A 19,563-nucleotide genomic window follows, 5' to 3' on the forward strand; every position below is an offset into this window, starting at 1 on the left:
TATTTATTATTATTTAATATTTTCTAAAACTGAAAATTTTTGTAATGTTTAATCATAAACTCGTTAGATTTAATTTAAGAGTTATTTCTTTTTACGATGTTAATTGCAACAATTTGTATATGTTAAAGTTTTGGAAGAGTTAGTGAATAATGGTTAACTGAAGAGATGGTTCTTCTTGTACAAGTGGTTGGTTAATCGGAATCGATCTAATTGGAGACCAGCTTATGTACTTTCCCAATTGATCGTTAAACATTGGAGACCGGCCAGTTTATCTAATCTAGCTCCTTGGTGTATAGATTCTCCATGTTCTTGGGAAAATACGGCGCGCTTCGAAGAGTTCCACCAAGTGCTCGACGATATGTCTAAGAGCAATGAATGGGTTTATTAACGAGATCGAAGACATATATGCGGTTTTGCTAAACCGATACGCTGCTGGGCACAAAGTAGATGAAACAGTAAGGAGTAAATATTTGAGAGGAGAAGAGAGTTTGGGATTAAAGGTCAGGATGATCTGGTTGCATTCCATGGGCTTTTGATGTGGTTGCGTAGGTATAAAAGCATGTTGAATTTGCGGAGACCACCTTCTTGTGCTCTCGTAGAAGAGAGTTAATTTGGTTAAAGCCATGCATGAATATTACCTAAGAAGCTAAGAAGATTTGGAAGCAATGATATCTTTCCAAATCTTCTTAGCTTACTTTCTAATAGAAACATGAAACCATCTCTCAACATGCAGCTACCACTCGAGCTAGTTCAATTTTTGCGATAAACCGGTTGCAATAATGATAATTAATCCACCTACTTGCATATATTCCAGTGTTCAGTGTTGTTTACTGGTTGCTACAAGAATTCCAAAGGAGAAACGTTCCCTAATATTGTTTCCACCTAACTTATCACTAAAACTTTAGAGGTAGCAAGCATCTACAAGCTTATCAACAATCTTGTATCCTATCTTCAAACAGAAACAACACGAGAGGTTTAGTACATTACCTTCTTCATCTGTGTTCAGGCTTCAGATTTCTTAGATTTGTTTTGAATGCGGCTCTTCTCAGTTTGGCGAGCTCTCTTAGGAGCTGAATCAGCTTTCTCCGTCGGAGCAGTCACCTCACACACCGAAACATGTATAATTCAATCACAAACCCTTAGAAAATTACGCCACTTTCCAAAATACAACAACCCTTCAGTCTTGCAGGCATTAGAAGAGCTAGCTTTCGAACTAATTGACCCTAAAGACTTACGTCAACAACACTTTAAATGTGCAGGAAGCGAGGTGATTAGCATTTCTTGATTAAAACTCAACCAAACAGAGCCATCGAGAATACTTTAAATCGTAAGTGAAATGAATATTGTTAAATATGTGGGGTTTTTAGTAATTATGCATAACAAACAGTTTCTTCCAGCCATCTCCTAATTCTTTCTCCTATATAACGCAGAGAGAGGATCAGTTTCTTCCGTCGCAAGCCATCATGAGTTACGAGAATAAGAGTCTTGGTGACTTTCTTGACCAGCTTGATAACATTGATCCATTTCCCAGTAAACTTGCCAAGATAGATGAACGTTTGATGGAGTTAGAAGAGACGAGTAAAGAAGATGAAGATTTGATCAAGAGTATTCAAGATCGGAATTACCGGACAAACGAAGGTTAGTATATATCTTCTCATTAGCTTCACCCTCTTAATTCCTTCTTCCTCTCTCTAAGTGTCAAATCTTTTCATGCAGAAATTGCTCAACTTCGAGGTATTCGTCAAAGCTTGCTTCAATCACAGTCTTCGTCATCATCATCTCTTCAAGTACATCCAACAGGGTTGAGGGAGTTGGAGTTATTCCCGTCGCCAGTCTCACACTCTGTTCGACGACCCCCTCATTCCTCTGATCAACCAAGTTTGAGTAAACCATTATCATCGTCGGCATTTCAACCATATCGTCGATCGCGTTTGGGTGATATGTTGTCAACGACTTCATCCTCCTCTCAGTCACCATTTCATCCTCCCGATTCATCTTATCGACCACTTTTCGGTAGCTTATCCGCATCACCATCGTCTACTCGTCCACGTTTGGATAACATCTCGTCGGCGCCGTTATCCTCTTCTCCGTTTAACCCTTTTCTTTATCCTCATTCCCAAGGCCCAAACCCACGACTACATATCTTACAAGACCCACTTCCTCTTCCACTGCCAAATCCAAACCAACACCCTCTTCCACGAGGACCACGACCACGAGCACCAGGAATCAAGTGGGAAGGTCGGCTTCAACAGGTGTTTGATGAGTCAGTTGCTAGCCTTGGGGGATTAGCGAGTACGTAACTTTATTTAATATTCCTTCCTTTTTTGGGTCTATTCTTTTTTAACTCTTAATTACTCCATTTTTTCTAACTAACTTTTTGATTTTTTTTTTTTTGTTTTGTTTTGATTTCAGTGGCAAGAGCCAAAGACATACACGACTTAATGCAGGCAGAGGGACTGACTGAAAAACAAATTGAAAATTATTTACAAGTTATGAAGCGTCGTGGAGATCCCGCTAACGACTTGAACTGAAGATGAAGAATAGTGTATATTGAAGAAATAGGTTTCTGAAGATATACTTACTTACATCAAAAATTGTAATTGTAGAACATATTTTTTCTTCGTTTTTTTTCTTTCCCCTTTTGGTTTGTGAACCTGATATTGTATTGCAAACAATCATATATGTATGTACAAATCATAAACGTACGTGCTAATAATGTTTCTCATCTTAATATTCTAACTGTACGTGTTAGTGTTTTTAGTTCTCTTTCTCTTATATTTCTTTTATTCAATTTTTGTGTAGGCAAAATAAGTCTCAGCTCTCTCTCCCAATAAGGTCTAATTATCTTGACTTTAGAATCAAAACTTTTACTTTTCTAAGATTAAAGTCGTCGTAACCTTCATTCATATGATTTTATTTTCATCTTACGTGGTCCAGTCTTCTTAGACAGATATGGCTTCACGAGGAGAGTTGCTTAAAACCACAACATTTTATAAAGAAATCTATTTACTTGTACGGTACTTTTACTTTTTGGATTGGTTGATGAAACTTGTAGAGAAGAAAAATATCCAAACTATTTTGTTTTTGTTTTTGTTTTTTTTTTTCAATCAAATCATAACTAAAATAATACCACAAAATTAAAACGTGTTAATGTGGAACAAAGGGTGAAGTACCTGAAAACGACGACGTTCTCTCTTTCTGTAAGTTCTCGAGAATCGGTTTTTCGCTTTTGCATATCAGCCGCTGCTTCGTGCTTTTTTTCTTCAATAACGGAAAAAAAAAATATGGTTTCCGACTTGGACCTGGTGACCCGACTCCGTGAGATTCTCGGTAGCTCCGACCTAGAAAAGGCGACTCCGGCTAGCGTCCGTCGTCAACTCGAGACGGATTTCGGTGTCGACTTTACTGATAAGAAAGCCTTCATTAGGGATCAAATCGACGCTTTTCTCGAGACCAATGGCGCTGTAGAAGAAGAAGAAGAGACCCCTAAGGCAGAAGAACATGACATTGATGCCGACGGAATCAAGTCGGAAATTGAAGTAGCTGATGGAGACGGCGACGGAGATGGAGGAAGTGAAAGTGAAGAGGAGGAGAAGGAGGAACGGTAATTTCTCTTTGTATTATTGATTCTGGTTTATGTGAAATTGGATTCTTTTGAATTCCAATACCAATAATGAATCGATGATCACACACACAACAAGTTTGAGTTTTTATAGGGATCGTTTCGATCCAATCAAAATGAATGATTCATTAGTGTGGTGTGGTTTAAGTTTTCAATTGAAGAGATTTATAAATGTACACATGTTCATTGTTGTTTATGTGTTAGGCCAGTAAAGGCCAAGAAACGAGGAGGTGGCTTTGCCAAAGTATCTCAGCTTTCTCCACAGCTTGAGAAGGTTGTTGGTACATCTCAGTTAGCTCGAACCGAGGTACTTGTTCTGTCTTTCTTCTACAAGTGTAATGTCGATGCTTTGGAGTGGAATTTACTTCATTCTTTTTGTCCCCTGTGTGTAATATATTATTCAGGTTGTGAGGAAATTGTGGGATTATATCAAAGAGAAGGATTTGCAGGACCCAAAGGACAGGAGGAAGATTGTGTGTGACGAGTTGCTTCATTCCTTGTTCCGTGTCAAGACCATTAATATGTTTCAAATGAACAAGGCTTTATCCAAGCATATTTGGCCCTTAGGCGAGGGAGATGGTAACACTTCCTTTTCATTATTATACTGCTTTCACAGTTTTCTCTTAGGGTGGTGGTGTTTATAATAACTATAAAAAGCTCTAGTATTTAGATTTCTGCTTAAATTCTTCATGGACTTGATGCGTCTGGTACAGTCACATTGGACTGCGTTGATGATCCTAAGTTGCTTGATAGGCTAAGAAGTTGTATCATGTGGTGCATTGATCCTAAGTTGCTTGATAGGCCAAGTTGTATCATGTGGAGTACTCCGCTGTAGAGACTGATCATGTGTAACTGTGTGGAAAGAATTTTCCCCTAGCGTTGTGTTGTTAAGATGCTTATATATTTGTGCAAGAGACCACTCCTAATGAACATGAATTTATTTTTGTACGGTATTATATATTTCCTGAGTACCTTTTTACGGTTGTAGACAGCAGTTTCTGAGTTTGTGTTATGCAAGTATAATGAGATGACTTTTTTTCTTTCCAAGAAGAATATGATGCTGAAGATAAGGCATCGGAGGGAACAGACAAGAAAGGGGAGCAAAACGAACAAGTGGGAGAGAATAAGGAAGAAGAAAGTGAAGATGAGGAAGTTAGGAATTTGCGGAAACGCAAGAGAAAAACGTTAGTTCTCTCTTTCTCACGCAGCTTTTGTATTGTCCAGCTAGTTATCGCCACTCTGATTCTCATAAACTAAGTTTTCTCTATCAAATAGGCCTGCCAAGTCGGTAGAGAAGCCCAAGAGAAAAGGAGGAGGAGGCGGCTTTGCTAAAATTTGCAGCCTCTCACCGGAGCTTCAGTCATTTACTGGGGTGACAGAATTAGCCAGGACAGAGGTACATGTCTGACTCGAGGAAATTAGTTTCTCTTCGTTATATTACTCAAGATCTGAGCCTAAATTTCCAAGTTACTTATCTAATTTATCGTAACCAGATCCCTTGTTTTAACATTTTGTCTGGTAAATGGTTTTAGGTGGTGAAATTGCTTTGGAAGTACATAAAGGAGAACAAATTGCAAGATCCGAATGATGGACGCACAATAATATGCGATGAGTCGTTGCGATCTTTGTTCCCGTTCGAGTCAATCAATATGTTTCAGATGAATAAACTGCTAACAAAGCACATATGGCCTCTAGAGGATAATGCAGGTATTTGATGACTGGAAAGTTCTTACATTTTACGGGAGCCATCTTTTCCCGGTTTTGGCATTTTAACCATATACTAATTGTTGTTTGTCTCTGGTCTAGGAGAATCAATTAGCTCTAACTCCCCAAAGAATGGAAAGCAAAAAATGGAATCAGATGGAGGTAAGAAAGCTAGATGAATCTCAACTTGTCCCTTTTCTCATCATGGTATAAACATCATGGTATAAACAAAGCATATGCATTTGGTCAGACACAGATAGTGAGGAACCAGACGAGCAAGATAAAAGAAGAAGACGGAAGTTCTTGCTCCCCTTCCACTTTCAGATGCAGTAGTCAAGCTCGAGACATAAAACAGAATAATCTTCAGGTATGACGTTTGCTCTCTACACTATGGTTTTTCTCTTACTTGTTTGCTTCTTTATACCATTTTCATAACTTAGGATCCTTCTGGCAAGAGGAGAGTCATATGCGATGAGAAGCTGTTAGAACTCTTTGAAGTTGGTTCACTTGAAGTCTGGAAGACGCATCGGTCTCAAAACATCTGACCAACCACTTCATCAAGACTGAACAATGACTCTTTTAGGAAGTCGCCAGTTTTTATAATATTTTCCACGTAGGCAAAACATAGTTCTCCACAAAGTCGGATTGATTTCCTGGACATCTTTTTTGGATCAGTAGAGGTCAGTTCAGGAAACCCGACAAAGCCGTTGCATTGATTTAGTCTCCTTCAAAAGTGTAAGTTAAAAGACTATAAAGGTATCTCGAATGTGAGACTTGTAAGCATATTGCGTTTTCTGAATTTGCTTGCAAGTGCAGCCTTTTTTGAGTTTGTTTCTAATATTTACCCTTTTGGTATATACACTGACAAAAATCATTTTCTATTTCAAAATGAAAGTTTAGTTCATGTTTCAAAATTGTCCTGTCGTGTAGTGACCATTAGCGGAATATAATTAACGAAACATGTATCTTTAAACATGATTCTACCAAACCAAATAACAATGGTTCACTCTTCAATGACAATAACTATAAACCTTTAGGGGCTTTATGGTAGAAATAGCCAAAGGCAGAGAGAGCGCTACATACATGGGCTATTCTTCAAAAAAAATTAAGCTAACGTCAAAACAGAGTCCTGCTCTCCTCAATCACAGCGATTTGGATTCCAAACTTCCAAACCGACTATTTTTTTTTTTAATAAATTTTTTTGAATCAAACCCGTAATCAAAATAAGTAACCATATCAAATTAAGATACGGTTTCTACATTTCAAAATTTGGTATTTTCAAAATTGAGTGTACTGAGGATTTCCGGATTTTTAGAGAGAAAGATTCGTTTTGGAAGTAAATACATTTACCCACTATTCCATTAGTGGCTTTAGTGCTCATCATCAGTTATCATTTTACTCCTCCGTAAACCAAAACAAAAAAAATCTCCGGCCAGAAAATTAAACAAGTTAAAGCAACGGTGAGTTCTTTATTTCTACGTTCATGTAATGTAACCGTCTTTTACCCTAGCTTGATTCATTCTAGACTTTTGATGTCATTGTTTTTAATGAAAAATTAGGGTTTTCGTTTTATCGTCATGAGTAGCGATAGAATCAGCAACCTGCCAGATTCTTTGCTGACGCATATCCTCTCGTTCCTTGCGACCAACGAGTCAGTAAGAACAAGCGTTTTATCGAAGAGATGGGAATCACTATGGCTAAGTGTCCCAGGGCTCGAACTGTTTCCCGATGACTACCCTTCCTATGGCGAATCCCCTCCGGGCGCTAAGTGTTTCATCGACACTTACCTGGACTTCAACCACAACAACGGCTCACGAGTTCAAAAGTTCAAGGTACAGTACGACGAAACCAGTGACTACAGAGAGGATTTTGTGAATTGGATCGAAACAGTGGTTGAGCGCGGAGTGCAACATCTAGAAGTTGAGTCTCTTATGGAACGTTCTAGCCGAGATTACTTGACTGACAAGATTTACAACAGCGACACGTTGGTGTCTTTAAAGCTAGCGAACGTAGGGTTGTCGGATTTGGATCCCGCGGTTGGTGTTTCTCTGCCTTGTCTCAAGATCTTGCATCTTGCTGACGTTTCGTACGATGATGAAGATCCTCTGTTCATGGAGAAGCTCATCTCTGGTTGTCCTGTTCTTGAAGAGTTTGCCTTGGCTTTGCCTTACGATTATCATGAGCGCCAGAAAAATGTGTCGTCTCTGCGTGTGAAGTCTCAGACTCTTAAAAGCTTTATTTTCTCGTTTGATACTAATTACACTGATACTGTTTTTGCCTTTGAGATTGATGCTCCACAACTCAAGTATATGTACTTCAGTGATGATCAATCTGATAGGATTGTGCTGAAGAATCTGACCTCTCTTTCCATGATAGAGATCGGTAGTGACTTTCATGTTGACCGTGGAAGCACTTCGTATAGAGAGAGGAGAAATGCTATCAGCGATTTTCTCAATGGTATCTCTAGTGTAAGACATATGATCATCTCTGAGTCAACTCTAAAGGTAATTTTTTATATTCTAAACAATCGAAATTAATGTGTATCCTCTAACAATATGTATATTTATTTTTTTCTTCTTGCAGGTCCTCTTTCATTATTCCAAACTGGGACGGATTCGCAAATTTGATAACGTGACTCGTTTGCAAGCTGCAATTTATAGTAACATGTTAGAACTATTTCCAGCCTTTCTAGAGAGCTTCCCAAACCTGAAAAATCTCATATTGGTAAGCCTCTGATTGAGTCTGCGATTTGGTTAGTAAGTTAAAGAGTACACTATTGATATATATTGTATACTGTGCTTGTCCGTTTGCAGGACCTTATTGTTGTTACAAGGGAAATCAAACTTAATGGTGTACCCCAGTGTATGGTATTGAATCTGGTGTGTGTTGAGATCAAATTAAAAGATGTTATGGTGGAAGAACCCGTGAAGACACTTGTGAGGTATTTTCTTGAGAATTCAGTAGTTCTCAAGAAACTCATTCTGCGTTTCAAAGAGTCTTCTGAAGCAATGAAAGTTTATGCTAGGGCAAAGAAAGCTTCATCTAGAGCAAAGAAAGTTTCAGATATCTTCAAGGAACTTAGTACATTCACTAAGCTTTCTCCGCGCTGTGAGATCATCACTACTGATTTAGGAATCTTTTGTTATGAATAAATTTGAGTGAGGGATAATAACCTTTTGGGAGACTCTTAAGTATTATTTTTTGGTTTCTCTACATTTTGGGTTTGAAAAATTTTCTCTTTTTTTTTTGCCGACAAAACAAACGTATATTATGTGTTAATCTAGAGTTTACAAAGCCACGATACAACGAATCTGTTAACCATATCGGAACATGAAGATATCTTGTTAACTATATCTGGTAGGTGCAATTTGAATATATATGCTTTTACTAGGGTGTCAGAATTACCCAGGGCAGGTTGTGAAACTGATTTGGGAAGGTACATATATAAAGGAGAACACATTTGCAAGATCTGAATGATGCACGCACAATAATATGTCACTGCACTGATTTAGTCTCATCCTTTACTGATCCGCCAGATGATACAAATATATATGTAGATATTGGATCATTTTAAAAAATTATCTTGCCATACAAATTTTCACTAAACTTTTTCGTCCAATACATATTCTAATATGACTCTTGTGGTCCGACGAGTGATCCAGTGAAGTCGTTCATGGAAGACATTGAGAAAACCGGGACACTTTCAGGGAAATGTGTTAAAATCAGACCTAGGGATGTCCAAATGGGTCTGTCCAAATGGACACATATATTTTATTGACATTTATGGTCAAAACCCAAATAGAACCATATCCAAATAAGTCCAAACCAAATAAGACCATAACTAATTGGATTGCCCATATAATCCACATAATTCATGAATTCAATTATGATAATTTTATCGTAACAATTATAAATTCATCATAACATTCATAAATTCTTACATAATACTCATAAATTCATAGTAAATGCAATAATCCTATACACAAGCACAAAAAAAATCGAAACTTTTGAAATACCCAAAAAATTAACTAAAAGAAAATAACGAAATTTACTTCCAAATTATTCAAAAGCTCGCGAAGTAGAGAGATTCAACTTTGGATCAGAAGTAACCAAGGACAAGATCTGATTCAAACTTAGAATCGACGAAATCGAGAGAGAGAGAAAGAGGGGAGAGAGAGAAGCAACGAAATGAAGAAAAAAAAAATCTCCAAATTTAGAAACCCTAATTTTTAAAGATTATTGGACAGTCCATGTCTAGATGAGTTCAGACCATTTATTAACGGGCTAAATTGGTTTTGGGTCCATTTAACCGTTTCAAATTTGGTCATGACCATGACCGGTCCAAATAAATTTGGACATGGACAGCCCATCGTCTCCAAGCCCAACTGACATCCCTAATCCGACCATTTATTGATTCTTTCAAGGAAGAGAAGAGTAAGCTCAAGGATCTCGACCTCCCTATCTGCAAACAGTTCTTAGATCATGGTAATATAATTTAATTAGCATTGGCCACGGAGGTTTGAGTAGCATTGGCCATGGGGGTTCGAAATTTAACATGGTTTCCCCCGACCCCAAGAGATTAGTCTTTGGGCATAGGAAGCCTTTAGGATTACTCCTGAGTTATAAAAAAAATATAATTTAATTAGTTTTCGTCTAATCTATATATATATATATATATATATAGATATAGATCATATTATATCAGTTTTCTTGTTTTTTAGTTACAAATTTTAGATCATTTTATTGATCTGTTTTTGTTTCTTTGTTTGTTGAAATATATGTAGCCATCTACAGTCTCGATGTGGAACATGATAGAGTTACAAAAAATATCAAGGATATACTGAATGAAACAGGGATTACCAATGTAGATGTATTGCCGGAAGAGATTATAAGGGTCTTTCAGAATCCAAGTCTTAACCTAGCTACTAACACTGGGTTACAACTTCTTGCAACACCACCAGAAAGATTGATGCAGCAACAATTAAGGTAACAAAGCTTTGTTAACCATATGGGACAATTGCATGGAGGATTACCGCAACAAAGCATACAAAGCATACCGCAACTATAATATGGGCAACAAATGTTACCGCAACTACAAAATGGGCAACAAATGTTACCGCAACTACAATTTGGGCAACAAATCTTACCTCAACAAGGATTAGGGAAACGAGAATGAGCAAAACGTCCGTTCTAGTTTGGTTTTATCCTTTTAGTTGGCTTTTGAAGATTTCTTTTAATTATTCTCATGGGATGATACTCGCGCGTTTGTGCATGAGACTCATCATTCCGAACACAAAAAAAGGTTTAGAGAGAGAGATGCTTGGTTTTGTTAATGGTGGAGATGCTTTTTAAATTGCTTCGATGTTTTTTTTTTTTTTTTGCTTCGATTATTATTGACTTATACGGCTATATGATCTAATATCTGTGTTATCTGATCTTTGATCTTTTGTTTCAGTTCGGTTTTATTCCGACAAAAAATAAAAATGCTCTTGGCTTTTGTCTTGTTAAATTGTGATTCGAAACTCAGCGACTTGCGTACAATCCGGATCAACAGGAAATTAATACTCCATTTTGCCTAAAACTTTTAGTCGAAGAAATAGAAAAATGCATGAGGGGGATGTTAGAAATTAATGGAATAAATAAAACTAAAGTTGTGCAAATAAATATAGGTTCATAACAAAAGAAAGATATATGAATCTTTTATACTAGTTTGGACAGATTGTCAAAAACTTGGACCATATGTCGGAAAAAAGCAATAGAGTTTGTTATGAAGTTATACGACTAGAATTTTAGACTTATATCGAGCGGATGATATAGCCCGGGCCAAAAGTCGCAATAAAACGTTTTTCACGCTATAAGATTATGTCACCTCTAATTGGATGGTCGACACTTCGACAGTATAATGCTTTGTACTAGCTTTCAAATAAACAAAGTTTAGTCGATGAAAATATGATTTATCAAATACTTTATCTTTATACTCCCCCACCAAAAAAAAAAAAAAAAAAAAAAAAAAAAAAAAAATTTGCTATTAAAAAAAAAATTGAAAATTTGAGGGGAAAAAAAAAAGTTAAATACACAGTCAAACATGGAAGCTTATTGTTCTCGTTAAAAAACCATAATTTGCGCGAAAAAACTAAGGCTTCAAAAGTTTTTTCCATGTTTCGAAAATAATTAGGAGAGTGAGAAAATTCCGAGAAGAAGAAATCAAATCAAATTAATAGAAAAAGGTAGAAACAACATCACTATTCATATTTTGTTTAGATTGAAAAAAAAAAAACTTAACTCAAAAAAAATATATATCAAACAACAAAAAAAACCAAAAAAATTTATTTTTGTTAAGAGATTTTTTTGTAGAGTAGTGAGAGTAATATGGCGCAGATGCAGCGGGAAGAGGTAGCGTCCGTCACGAAGGAGACGACGGAGAAGAAACTATTAGACGGGGGAGGCGGATCTTCCGGCGCTCAGGCGACGTCGTTCAAATTCAACGCTCAAGCACCTGAATTTGTACCGCGATCACATACCACCGCACCAGCACCGCAGGTTTCTCCGATCTCTGGTTACTTTTACCCTTGTTGCATTGGAGGATGCGGCGGCGCAGGAGGGACAGGCGTTGGTGCTCAGTCGTCGGATTGGATCTACGTGGGAGGAGGAGATCCCACAGCTCAGCATCAACATGTTCATGATCCGGCTGCTGCGTTTTACATTCCGAATCTGGCTGTTCAGTTTCCGGTTAATCAGAACTCGTCTTCTTCGTCCAAGAATCTACTTTCCGATGATCTCCGGCTTAAGATCGTTAAACAGGTTTTTTTCACTTCTTTATTTTATTTCCTCTGTTTACTTTTTACGTACGTCATGAGATCATATTTACAAATTATTTCTGATCATATGATTTTTAGTTCTGTTAGTTAGTTGGTGTAATTGCACATAACGATGAATCGAATAAGATGAATTTTTCCGGTTTATCAACAAACCAACTCTGGTTAAGCCTTTTCATGATAATACAATAGAAAAACCTATCTTGAATCACAAGAAACCACTTATATAGGTTGAGTACCAGTTTACGGACATGAGTCTCCTAGCAAACGAGTCCATTTCAAAGCACATAAGCAAAGACATTGAAGGTTATGGTAAGCATAAATTGTTTCCTGTTAACTATGTATATAAGTATCTTTTATGTGAAGATCTGTTTTCCATTCATTCATATATATGGTTTAAAACGCAGTGCCCATATCCTATATCGCTTCGACCAAGAAGATCAAGGCATTAACGAGTAACCACCACCTAGTTTCACTTGCTCTACGCTCCTCTTCAAAGCTTGTAAGCTTCTTCTTTCTTTATATAATCTCTAGTTTCCAAGTATATTACTAAGAGATCTTTGTGAATAAAATGAAGGTTGTGAGTGAAGACGGCAAGAAAGTTAAGCGTACAAGTCCATTCACTGATAGAGACAGAGAGGAACTGCAGGTAAATCTCCCTTTGAATATCTCATGAAAGGGCTTCATCATATTTGTAATCAACTATACATCAAGTTCTTGTATTGTTGTTCTGCAGGGTCGGACTGTCGTTGCAGAGAATTTGCCAGATGATCATTCTTACCAAAACCTTGAGAAGATCTTTGGAGTTATTGGAAAGTAAGAAGGCCTTTTTTACTTTCATTTTAAACTTTGCTTCTTTAAATCAATAAACAACAACTCTAGATTCAATTTGTTTCAGCGTCAAAGCCATTCGTATCTGTCATCCTCCAGAATCCAACTCCTCCCGTCCAAAAGGCGATTTCTTGATGAGCAACAAAGTAAGTATATACCATGGATTCTGTTTCTAATTACCACATGTACTTAAAGAGCTTAACATATATATTCTTCTTGTTTTACTCCAAAGATTCACGCCCTTATCGAGTATGACAACACTGTTATCGCTGATAAAGCTGTGAGTAAATCTTTACTTACAACTGTCTCTTTTCATCCAAATCTCTGTATACTAGTTTCTGAGATATATAGCAAACGTGATCATACTAGGTGGAGAAGCTGAACGATGAAAGAAACTGGAGGAAAGGGCTTCGCGTGAGGCTGCTTCTCAGATGCTCGGTACGTAACTCTTCTTCTTAATTAAGTCACATATTTCTCTTGAAACGCTCTGACAATAATTAATTTGTGTGCTATGTACAGCCCAAATCGGTGCTCAAGAACCGAAGAAACTTCGATGGGATCCTCATCGATGATGAACTCCCTTCTTATGAATCAGGAGAAGACTCTCCGCGTCACCATTTAACCGAATCACAGCTTGATAACGACGTAAGTACTGTTTCTTAATCCCCACGAAATGTTTTTTTTTTTCATATATATATATACAAACTAAATTATCTTGCTGTGCACGTTAGGGTGATGACAACAATGTTGGTGGACTGTGGGGTAAAGGGAGAGGAAAAGGACGAGGACGATCCCCAAGAAGCTACGCAGTAGGAGGAGGAGGACGTAGCTTCGGGATTGGGCTCGGAGTCAGCCTCGGGACACCGAGCCTAAGCTCACACGAATCTTCGTCTCCTAAAACAGCAACAAAAGGACCAAGAATGCCTGATGGAACCAGAGGCTTCACCATGGGACGTGGCAAACCTTCCTCCATCTCACTCTCACCTAACAATCTCTAAATTATTCACCACCACAACGACTACAGTTTATTATTCTTTTACTATAATAGAGGTAAAAGTTTTAGAGAGTTAATTAACCAAATAATACATATATGGGTTGGTTTTTCTAAGATGAGTTCACAGAAGCAAGGCATATGACTTTGGGAGAAGATAGTGAATGAACTATATGATGAAGGCATGGTGACATTTTTTTGAGTGTTCGTTTTATATACCTTCTTTCATTCTTTTCAATTCTCTAACTTGAGCAATTTCCTTTTTCTTTTGTATGTTTAATATATTTTATTTTTGTGAGATTACTATTCTGAATAATGAAGGGTTTATAGCACAAGAATTGCAACCCTACTTGTGTATCTCTCAACTCTTTGTTTTGATTTAGATGAATGGACTGGATAAGTAACTGAAAGATTGGTTGAAAACTAATCAATTTTTTTTCTCTAAAATATATATAACTGAAAAGATAAATAAGAGTATTGAGATAGCACCTAAAAAGCTCAATGATTTTTTTACGCCAAGGTTGTCTAGTAATTTGAATTTCATAACATATAGTTGTCACACAAACTAATAAAGTATCATAATATTAATTAGTATTAATTCTGTAATCTTTAATTGAAACAGAACCTAATTTTACTGCCAAATTAATACAGCCTTCTAAGGGTGGAAATTGATGGCCATGCCCATGTATATTAATTAGTATTTTCATGAAACCAAAACATGCTATATTGCTATACTAGTAACCAACTTCATAATTATTGTCTATACGTATACGTACTATACTGATTGGTAGATGGAAGTTATAATATAATTATACTAATTTCTACGGATCTTGTAAAATATTCCAGAGAGATTATCAAATCAAGGTCAGTGAGAAAAGGGAAAAAAAAACTTAGAGATGTGGATCAAGTATATTGAAAACGATGAAATCTATTAAAATAATTGAAATTGATATGCGCACTGTCCGAATACAACGAAAGTGGTTAGGTTACAACATAAGCGATGCATTATTCAAGAACAAGCAGGTACGTCCAATCAAAATTGATGGAGTGTGTAAACGTAATCCTGATTTTCAGAGCGAAGTAATTTGTATTCTATCTATAGTTTACTTAACTAGTTAATTAGTAATAATTTTAATTTAGCGTCGTCCTCGGTGACCTTTGTTTCCACTACAGAAAATATAATTGCATGTATACCTAATACAAGGATTGATGATAGTTTGTAGTATCTAAGCTTATCACAAGATTGAGAGCTAAAAAAGTTGATCTTTAATTCCCCATCTTTGAAATGATAACGTCCATAAATACATTTTTCAAACGTTTTTATTTCTTAACAATAACGTATTTTTTTTTCACCTAAACGAGATCTTCACCATTCACCAATTTAAAATATATATTTGTTGTTTTTTTTTTTATTCTCTTATCAAAACAGAAAAAGACAATATCAGCAACAAAGAGACAAGAAAAAAAAAAAAGACAAAAAAAACAAGAAATGATGATACATGAAAAAAAAAATAATAATAATAATGTAATAGTATATTGCTTAGAGAAAGAACAAACATATGTGTAAAACATAAATAGAAAGACGTGGCAAAAGGCAAAACTAATTTCAACCAATCCACATCTAATCTTTGTTAACCTTTTCTCTTCTCTTCATATCAGATGGAAGCAAAGCAACTTCATTCATACCCCCGCAGATTCTGCCATGTGGCTTCTCTCTCTTCTACAGCTCACTTCTCTCTCTCTCTCTCTCTCTAACTTATTGAAACCAAACCAGACAAGAGCGTTTCAATGTCATTGCTGTGATTCTCTTTAAATCCGTCCAGACACAACTCCCAATTCTTCTTCTTCTCTTCCTGTTCTGTCTTTTTTTTTTTTTTTTTTTTTTTTTCATTTTTAATCTTTGAAACCGGAAAAAAAAAAGAAGAAGGAAGACTATGGGAGGCTGTACTTCTAAGCCCTCCTCCTCCGTCAAACCTAATCCTTACGCACCCAAAGACCTTGTTCTTCAAAATGACGATTCTACCCCTGCCCGTCCCGGCAAATCCCCTGTTCGTTCCTCTCCCGCCGTAAAGGCCTCTCCTTTTTTCCCTTTCTACACGCCTAGTCCCGCCCGGCACCGCCGTAACAAGAGCCGCGACGGCGGAGGTGGTGGTGGAGAGAGTAAGAGTGTTACCAGCACTCCACTCCGTCAGCTCGCGCGTGCTTTTCACCCTCCTTCGCCGGCGAAACATATACGGGATGTTCTGCGGCGGAGGAAGGAGAAGAAGGAGGCTGCTCTGCCTACGGCGAGGCATCAGATGGAGGAGGAGGAGAGGGAGGAGGTTGGGCTGGACAAAAGATTTGGTTTTTCCAAGGAGTTACAGAGTAGGATTGAGCTAGGAGAAGAGATTGGTCGAGGGCATTTTGGTTACACTTGCTCTGCTAAGTTCAAGAAAGGAGAGCTCAAGGATCAGGAAGTTGCTGTTAAAGTCATCCCAAAATCTAAGGTCATTTTTTACAACAACTTCACTTTTCTGAAATTCTCAAGTTTTGTGCTTCAATTGGCCTTAAGTGATAGCTAAATTTTTGTAATTGAAGACCTTGTGTGTTTCTTGTCTGATTTGGTTAGTAGAGATGTTGAACTGTTTCTAAGTAGAAGAGCAAACCATAATAGTCTCCTTATTTTTGCTTCATGATGAACCTGTAATTTGATCAATTACCTTTCTCTTGTTTAAGCCATCTTTTTGAAAAATTAATAGCGTATGTGGACTTTGACGTTTAGAAATTAATAGAATAAACTCGGATGATGTTGAAGTTTTTAATGAGACTAATGTTTTATCCATGGTTTTCAATAGCCAAGTTTTCAATACTTGTAGATATTAGCTTTGCTGACTTTTCTGTGAATTTTTTTCAAAACGTTTTAAATTAGTCAATAAATTGGAAGCATGGACACTTGTGCTTATTGTCAATCTAGCAAATGAAATTTTCTATGGTCCGTATTTGATGACTAAGCATGTTAGCTTTGCAGTCGAGTTAGTTGGAATCTGGATTCGCGTACACATCTATGTAGTATACAGATGGGGTTTAGTGTTAGCTTAATCTATAATAGAGACTGTTGCTCATCAGTTTTGGTTTGGCAGATGACATCTGCAATATCTATAGAGGATGTGAGAAGAGAAGTTAAAATACTGCGGGCTTTATCTGGACATCAAAATTTAGTACAATTCTATGATGCATTCGAGGACAATGCCAACGTCTACATCGTTATGGAGTAAGACAACTTGTTTCCACGCCACATATCATGTGCTTATATATCCCTGTGTGATGTTAGAATCTTATCTTACTAGGGGAGCTATCAGATTCCTATTTTCTTGACTTGGCTGAATAAACAATTATTTTCTTCCAACTTTCAGGTTATGTGGAGGTGGTGAACTTCTTGACAGGATACTAGCAAGGTCTGCTATTAAAGATTGCTAGAAAATTTGTTAACTCTATGGTCAGAGATTCTTCTTGAAGATGGTTCTATTACCTGTCTAACTATTTCGTATTCATCTTCTCTTATAGGGGAGGTAAATACACTGAAGATGATGCAAAAGCAGTGCTTATACAGATCCTTAACGTTGTAGCTTTCTGTCATCTCCAAGGTGTTGTTCATAGAGATCTAAAGCCAGAGGTGAACCACACTTTCGTATTTGTTTTTTTTCCCCTTCAAAACCCGAATGAAAGATCTTCTCTTAGTATAATACCAATCTCAAATTTTGAAAAACGTTCATATGTCAGAACTTCTTGTACACTTCCAAGGAAGAAAACTCTCAGTTGAAAGTCATAGATTTTGGCTTATCAGACTTTGTCAGACCAGATGAAAGATTAAATGATATAGTGGGAAGTGCATATTACGTAGCCCCTGAAGTTCTACATAGATCTTACACCACGGAAGCTGATGTATGGAGCATAGGAGTAATAGCATACATTCTCCTATGTGGAAGCCGTCCTTTTTGGGCAAGAACTGAATCAGGAATTTTCAGGGCAGTTCTAAAAGCTGATCCTAGTTTTGATGAACCTCCTTGGCCTTCATTATCCTTTGAGGCTAAAGATTTTGTTAAAAGATTATTGTACAAAGACCCTCGGAAAAGAATGACAGCCTCTCAAGCTTTGAGTCAGTAAACTCTAAAATCTCCACATCTTTCTTTGGTTATCTTCTGTTTCTAGCTGTCTGATTAACCACTTGAATTTACTGTACGGTTTTTACAGTGCATCCTTGGATCGCGGGTTATAAGAAAATAGAGATCCCGTTTGATATTCTGATCTTCAAGCAGATGAAAGCATACTTGAAATCTTCTTCTTTGCGCAAAGCTGCTTTGATGGTACATTTTTCTTGTAACCTTTTACATACTGTTTCCTATGAACAGTAAAGGATGTGTTTAAGTTTTGATGCCTTTGTATCTAGTTAGCTCTCCACATTTTATTGTTGATCCTAACTCTTTTACCCTCTCCAGGCTCTATCCAAGACATTAATTACCGATGAACTTCTTTATCTGAAAGCGCAGTTTGCACTCTTAGCACCCAATAAAAATAGCCTCATTACTTTGGATAATATCAGATTGGTTTGCGCCTTCTCTCCCCTCTCTGTTTCTGTCTCTGTCTCTCTCTCTCTGGTAGGGAACAGACAGCTCAAAGCTAGATTCATTTTCTGTTGAACAGGCACTTGCTACAAATGCAACAGATGCAATGAAGGAATCACGGATCCCGGTCTTTCTTGCGTTGGTATTATTCCGTTTCTGTTCTTCTTGCCCTTTTGCTTAATCTGTTTAAGAGACAATACAAGGTTGGTAACAAAAGGCTTGGTTTTCGGGAAATGACAGTTAAATGGACTTCAATACAAAGGGATGGATTTCGAAGAGTTTTGTGCAGCTTCTATTAGCGTTCATCAGCATGAGTCTCTTGATTGTTGGGAGCAGAGCATTCGTCATGCTTATGAGCTCTTTGAGATGAATGGAAACCGAGTTATCGTCATCGAAGAACTAGCTTCTGTAAGTTTTTCTTCTTCACTTAAAGACTTTTGTTTCACAATATTTTCAGCTAAATTACTAAAGGGAACACAAATGCATTGTAGGAACTTGGTGTTGGATCATCGATGCCGGTCCATACCATTCTACATGACTGGATAAGACACACTGATGGGAAGCTGAGCTTCTTGGGTTTTGTCAAACTGTTGCACGGTGTCTCAACTCGACAAGCATTAGCAAAACCACGGTGAAAAAAGTAACTTGATGTTATAATGGATTCAAGAGAGGAAGAACAAACAACTTGCGGATGGATTTCAAGAACTTAACTGATTCTTGGAGTGGAATCGGACATTGGAATTGTTTTCAAGACCCCATTCCTATGTTTATAGTGTTAAAAAAAGAATGCAAAGTTCCAAACATAGAAAAGAGTATCAAAAAAATCCAACAGGCCTGGAAAGTTGTAATAAGACGATAATCCAGTAGTGATGTACTTCCAAATCACGGAAGACAGAGGTTAAGAACATTCCTTTCTCTTTTTGTTTGACTTGTCTCCATATTTTCAAACCGGAAAAAGGTTTCACAGTTTAGAATCTAAACTTTAAGATAGGTTCCATT

The 19,563-nt window shown here is 37.1% G+C and overlaps 6 protein-coding genes across 9 annotated transcripts; all 6 read left to right on the forward strand.

The window, feature by feature from the left end:
• Window positions 1-1,463: 1,463 nt before the first annotated feature.
• Window positions 1,464-2,531, forward strand: LOC147920345 (Homeodomain-like superfamily protein). Its single transcript, XM_087501025.1, has 3 exons — window positions 1,464-1,638; window positions 1,717-2,292; window positions 2,413-2,531. The coding sequence occupies exons 1-3, from the start codon at window positions 1,464-1,466 to the stop codon at window positions 2,529-2,531; spliced, it is 870 nt and encodes a 289-aa protein (XP_087357151.1).
• A 488-nt stretch (window positions 2,532-3,019) lies between these two features.
• On the forward strand, window positions 3,020-6,240 carry LOC104767632 (uncharacterized). 4 transcript variants are annotated; one of them, XM_019240695.2, is made up of 9 exons: window positions 3,020-3,604; window positions 3,827-3,929; window positions 4,027-4,201; window positions 4,671-4,806; window positions 4,898-5,018; window positions 5,155-5,329; window positions 5,429-5,488; window positions 5,577-5,693; window positions 5,767-6,240. In XM_019240695.2, the coding sequence occupies exons 1-8, from the start codon at window positions 3,285-3,287 to the stop codon at window positions 5,657-5,659; spliced, it is 1,173 nt and encodes a 390-aa protein (XP_019096240.1). In that variant the 5' UTR covers window positions 3,020-3,284; the 3' UTR covers window positions 5,660-5,693; window positions 5,767-6,240. The 4 variants fall into 4 exon arrangements, with proteins under 4 accessions (XP_019096240.1, XP_087359064.1, XP_019096241.1 ...); XM_087502938.1 differs by having other exon boundaries at window positions 3,038-3,604; window positions 4,674-4,806; XM_019240696.2 differs by having other exon boundaries at window positions 3,106-3,604; window positions 5,583-5,693.
• Window positions 6,241-6,829: 589 nt separating this feature from the next.
• Window positions 6,830-8,159, forward strand: LOC104767633 (F-box/RNI/FBD-like domain protein). The gene is made up of 2 exons (XM_087500543.1): window positions 6,830-7,830; window positions 7,910-8,159. The coding sequence occupies exons 1-2, from the start codon at window positions 6,904-6,906 to the stop codon at window positions 8,060-8,062; spliced, it is 1,080 nt and encodes a 359-aa protein (XP_087356669.1). The 5' UTR covers window positions 6,830-6,903; the 3' UTR covers window positions 8,063-8,159.
• A 76-nt stretch (window positions 8,160-8,235) lies between these two features.
• Window positions 8,236-10,668, forward strand: LOC147920346 (uncharacterized). The gene is made up of 5 exons (XM_087501026.1): window positions 8,236-8,434; window positions 8,718-8,762; window positions 8,956-9,046; window positions 9,723-9,811; window positions 10,111-10,668. Exons 1-5 carry the CDS (start codon window positions 8,236-8,238, stop codon window positions 10,314-10,316), a joined length of 630 nt encoding a protein of 209 aa, XP_087357152.1. The 3' UTR covers window positions 10,317-10,668.
• Window positions 10,669-11,499: 831 nt separating this feature from the next.
• On the forward strand, window positions 11,500-14,320 carry LOC104765773 (la-related protein 6C). Its single transcript, XM_010489533.2, has 10 exons — window positions 11,500-12,127; window positions 12,372-12,453; window positions 12,549-12,643; window positions 12,719-12,790; window positions 12,878-12,957; window positions 13,040-13,118; window positions 13,205-13,252; window positions 13,342-13,410; window positions 13,492-13,617; window positions 13,704-14,320. The coding sequence occupies exons 1-10, from the start codon at window positions 11,696-11,698 to the stop codon at window positions 13,968-13,970; spliced, it is 1,350 nt and encodes a 449-aa protein (XP_010487835.2). The 5' UTR covers window positions 11,500-11,695; the 3' UTR covers window positions 13,971-14,320.
• Window positions 14,321-15,505: 1,185 nt separating this feature from the next.
• On the forward strand, window positions 15,506-19,483 carry LOC104765774 (Protein kinase superfamily protein). Its single transcript, XM_019241327.2, has 10 exons — window positions 15,506-16,449; window positions 17,083-17,213; window positions 17,356-17,397; window positions 17,507-17,615; window positions 17,723-18,098; window positions 18,194-18,306; window positions 18,439-18,546; window positions 18,644-18,706; window positions 18,805-18,972; window positions 19,056-19,483. The coding sequence occupies exons 1-10, from the start codon at window positions 15,898-15,900 to the stop codon at window positions 19,197-19,199; spliced, it is 1,806 nt and encodes a 601-aa protein (XP_019096872.2). The 5' UTR covers window positions 15,506-15,897; the 3' UTR covers window positions 19,200-19,483.
• Window positions 19,484-19,563: the final 80 nt, after the last annotated feature.

Source organism: Camelina sativa, chromosome 19 (assembly GCF_030686135.1).
Source record: "Camelina sativa cultivar CO46 ecotype springtype chromosome 19, ASM3068613v1".
Taxonomy (NCBI): Eukaryota; Viridiplantae; Streptophyta; class Magnoliopsida; order Brassicales; family Brassicaceae; genus Camelina; species Camelina sativa.

What these genes read in the sequence shown, in the direction of transcription:
- LOC104765773 (XM_010489533.2), top strand. Translation starts at nt 11,696, where the DNA reads ATGGCGCAGATGCAGCGGGAAGAGGTAGCGTCCGTCACGAAGGAGACG. An exon ending in CTGTTATCGCTGATAAAGCT is followed by an intron (nt 13,253 to 13,341) that starts GTGAGTAAATCT and finishes TGATCATACTAG; the next exon opens with GTGGAGAAGCTGAACGATGA. An exon ending in AATCACAGCTTGATAACGAC is followed by an intron (nt 13,618 to 13,703) that starts GTAAGTACTGTT and finishes TGTGCACGTTAG; the next exon opens with GGTGATGACAACAATGTTGG.
- LOC104767632 (XM_019240695.2), top strand. Translation starts at nt 3,285, where the DNA reads ATGGTTTCCGACTTGGACCTGGTGACCCGACTCCGTGAGATTCTCGGT. An exon ending in CGGAAACGCAAGAGAAAAAC is followed by an intron (nt 4,807 to 4,897) that starts GTTAGTTCTCTC and finishes TCTATCAAATAG; the next exon opens with GCCTGCCAAGTCGGTAGAGA. An exon ending in GCCTCTAGAGGATAATGCAG is followed by an intron (nt 5,330 to 5,428) that starts GTATTTGATGAC and finishes TCTCTGGTCTAG; the next exon opens with GAGAATCAATTAGCTCTAAC.
- LOC147920345 (XM_087501025.1), top strand. Translation starts at nt 1,464, where the DNA reads ATGAGTTACGAGAATAAGAGTCTTGGTGACTTTCTTGACCAGCTTGAT. An exon ending in GAATTACCGGACAAACGAAG is followed by an intron (nt 1,639 to 1,716) that starts GTTAGTATATAT and finishes CTTTTCATGCAG; the next exon opens with AAATTGCTCAACTTCGAGGT. An exon ending in TAGCCTTGGGGGATTAGCGA is followed by an intron (nt 2,293 to 2,412) that starts GTACGTAACTTT and finishes TTTTGATTTCAG; the next exon opens with TGGCAAGAGCCAAAGACATA.
- LOC104765774 (XM_019241327.2), top strand. Translation starts at nt 15,898, where the DNA reads ATGGGAGGCTGTACTTCTAAGCCCTCCTCCTCCGTCAAACCTAATCCT. An exon ending in CTTGACAGGATACTAGCAAG is followed by an intron (nt 17,398 to 17,506) that starts GTCTGCTATTAA and finishes CTTCTCTTATAG; the next exon opens with GGGAGGTAAATACACTGAAG. An exon ending in GACAGCCTCTCAAGCTTTGA is followed by an intron (nt 18,099 to 18,193) that starts GTCAGTAAACTC and finishes CGGTTTTTACAG; the next exon opens with TGCATCCTTGGATCGCGGGT.
- LOC147920346 (XM_087501026.1), top strand. Translation starts at nt 8,236, where the DNA reads ATGGTGGAAGAACCCGTGAAGACACTTGTGAGGTATTTTCTTGAGAAT. An exon ending in CTTTCAGGGAAATGTGTTAA is followed by an intron (nt 9,047 to 9,722) that starts AATCAGACCTAG and finishes ACTGACATCCCT; the next exon opens with AATCCGACCATTTATTGATT. An exon ending in CAAACAGTTCTTAGATCATG is followed by an intron (nt 9,812 to 10,110) that starts GTAATATAATTT and finishes AAATATATGTAG; the next exon opens with CCATCTACAGTCTCGATGTG.
- LOC104767633 (XM_087500543.1), top strand. Translation starts at nt 6,904, where the DNA reads ATGAGTAGCGATAGAATCAGCAACCTGCCAGATTCTTTGCTGACGCAT. An exon ending in TCTCTGAGTCAACTCTAAAG is followed by an intron (nt 7,831 to 7,909) that starts GTAATTTTTTAT and finishes TTCTTCTTGCAG; the next exon opens with GTCCTCTTTCATTATTCCAA.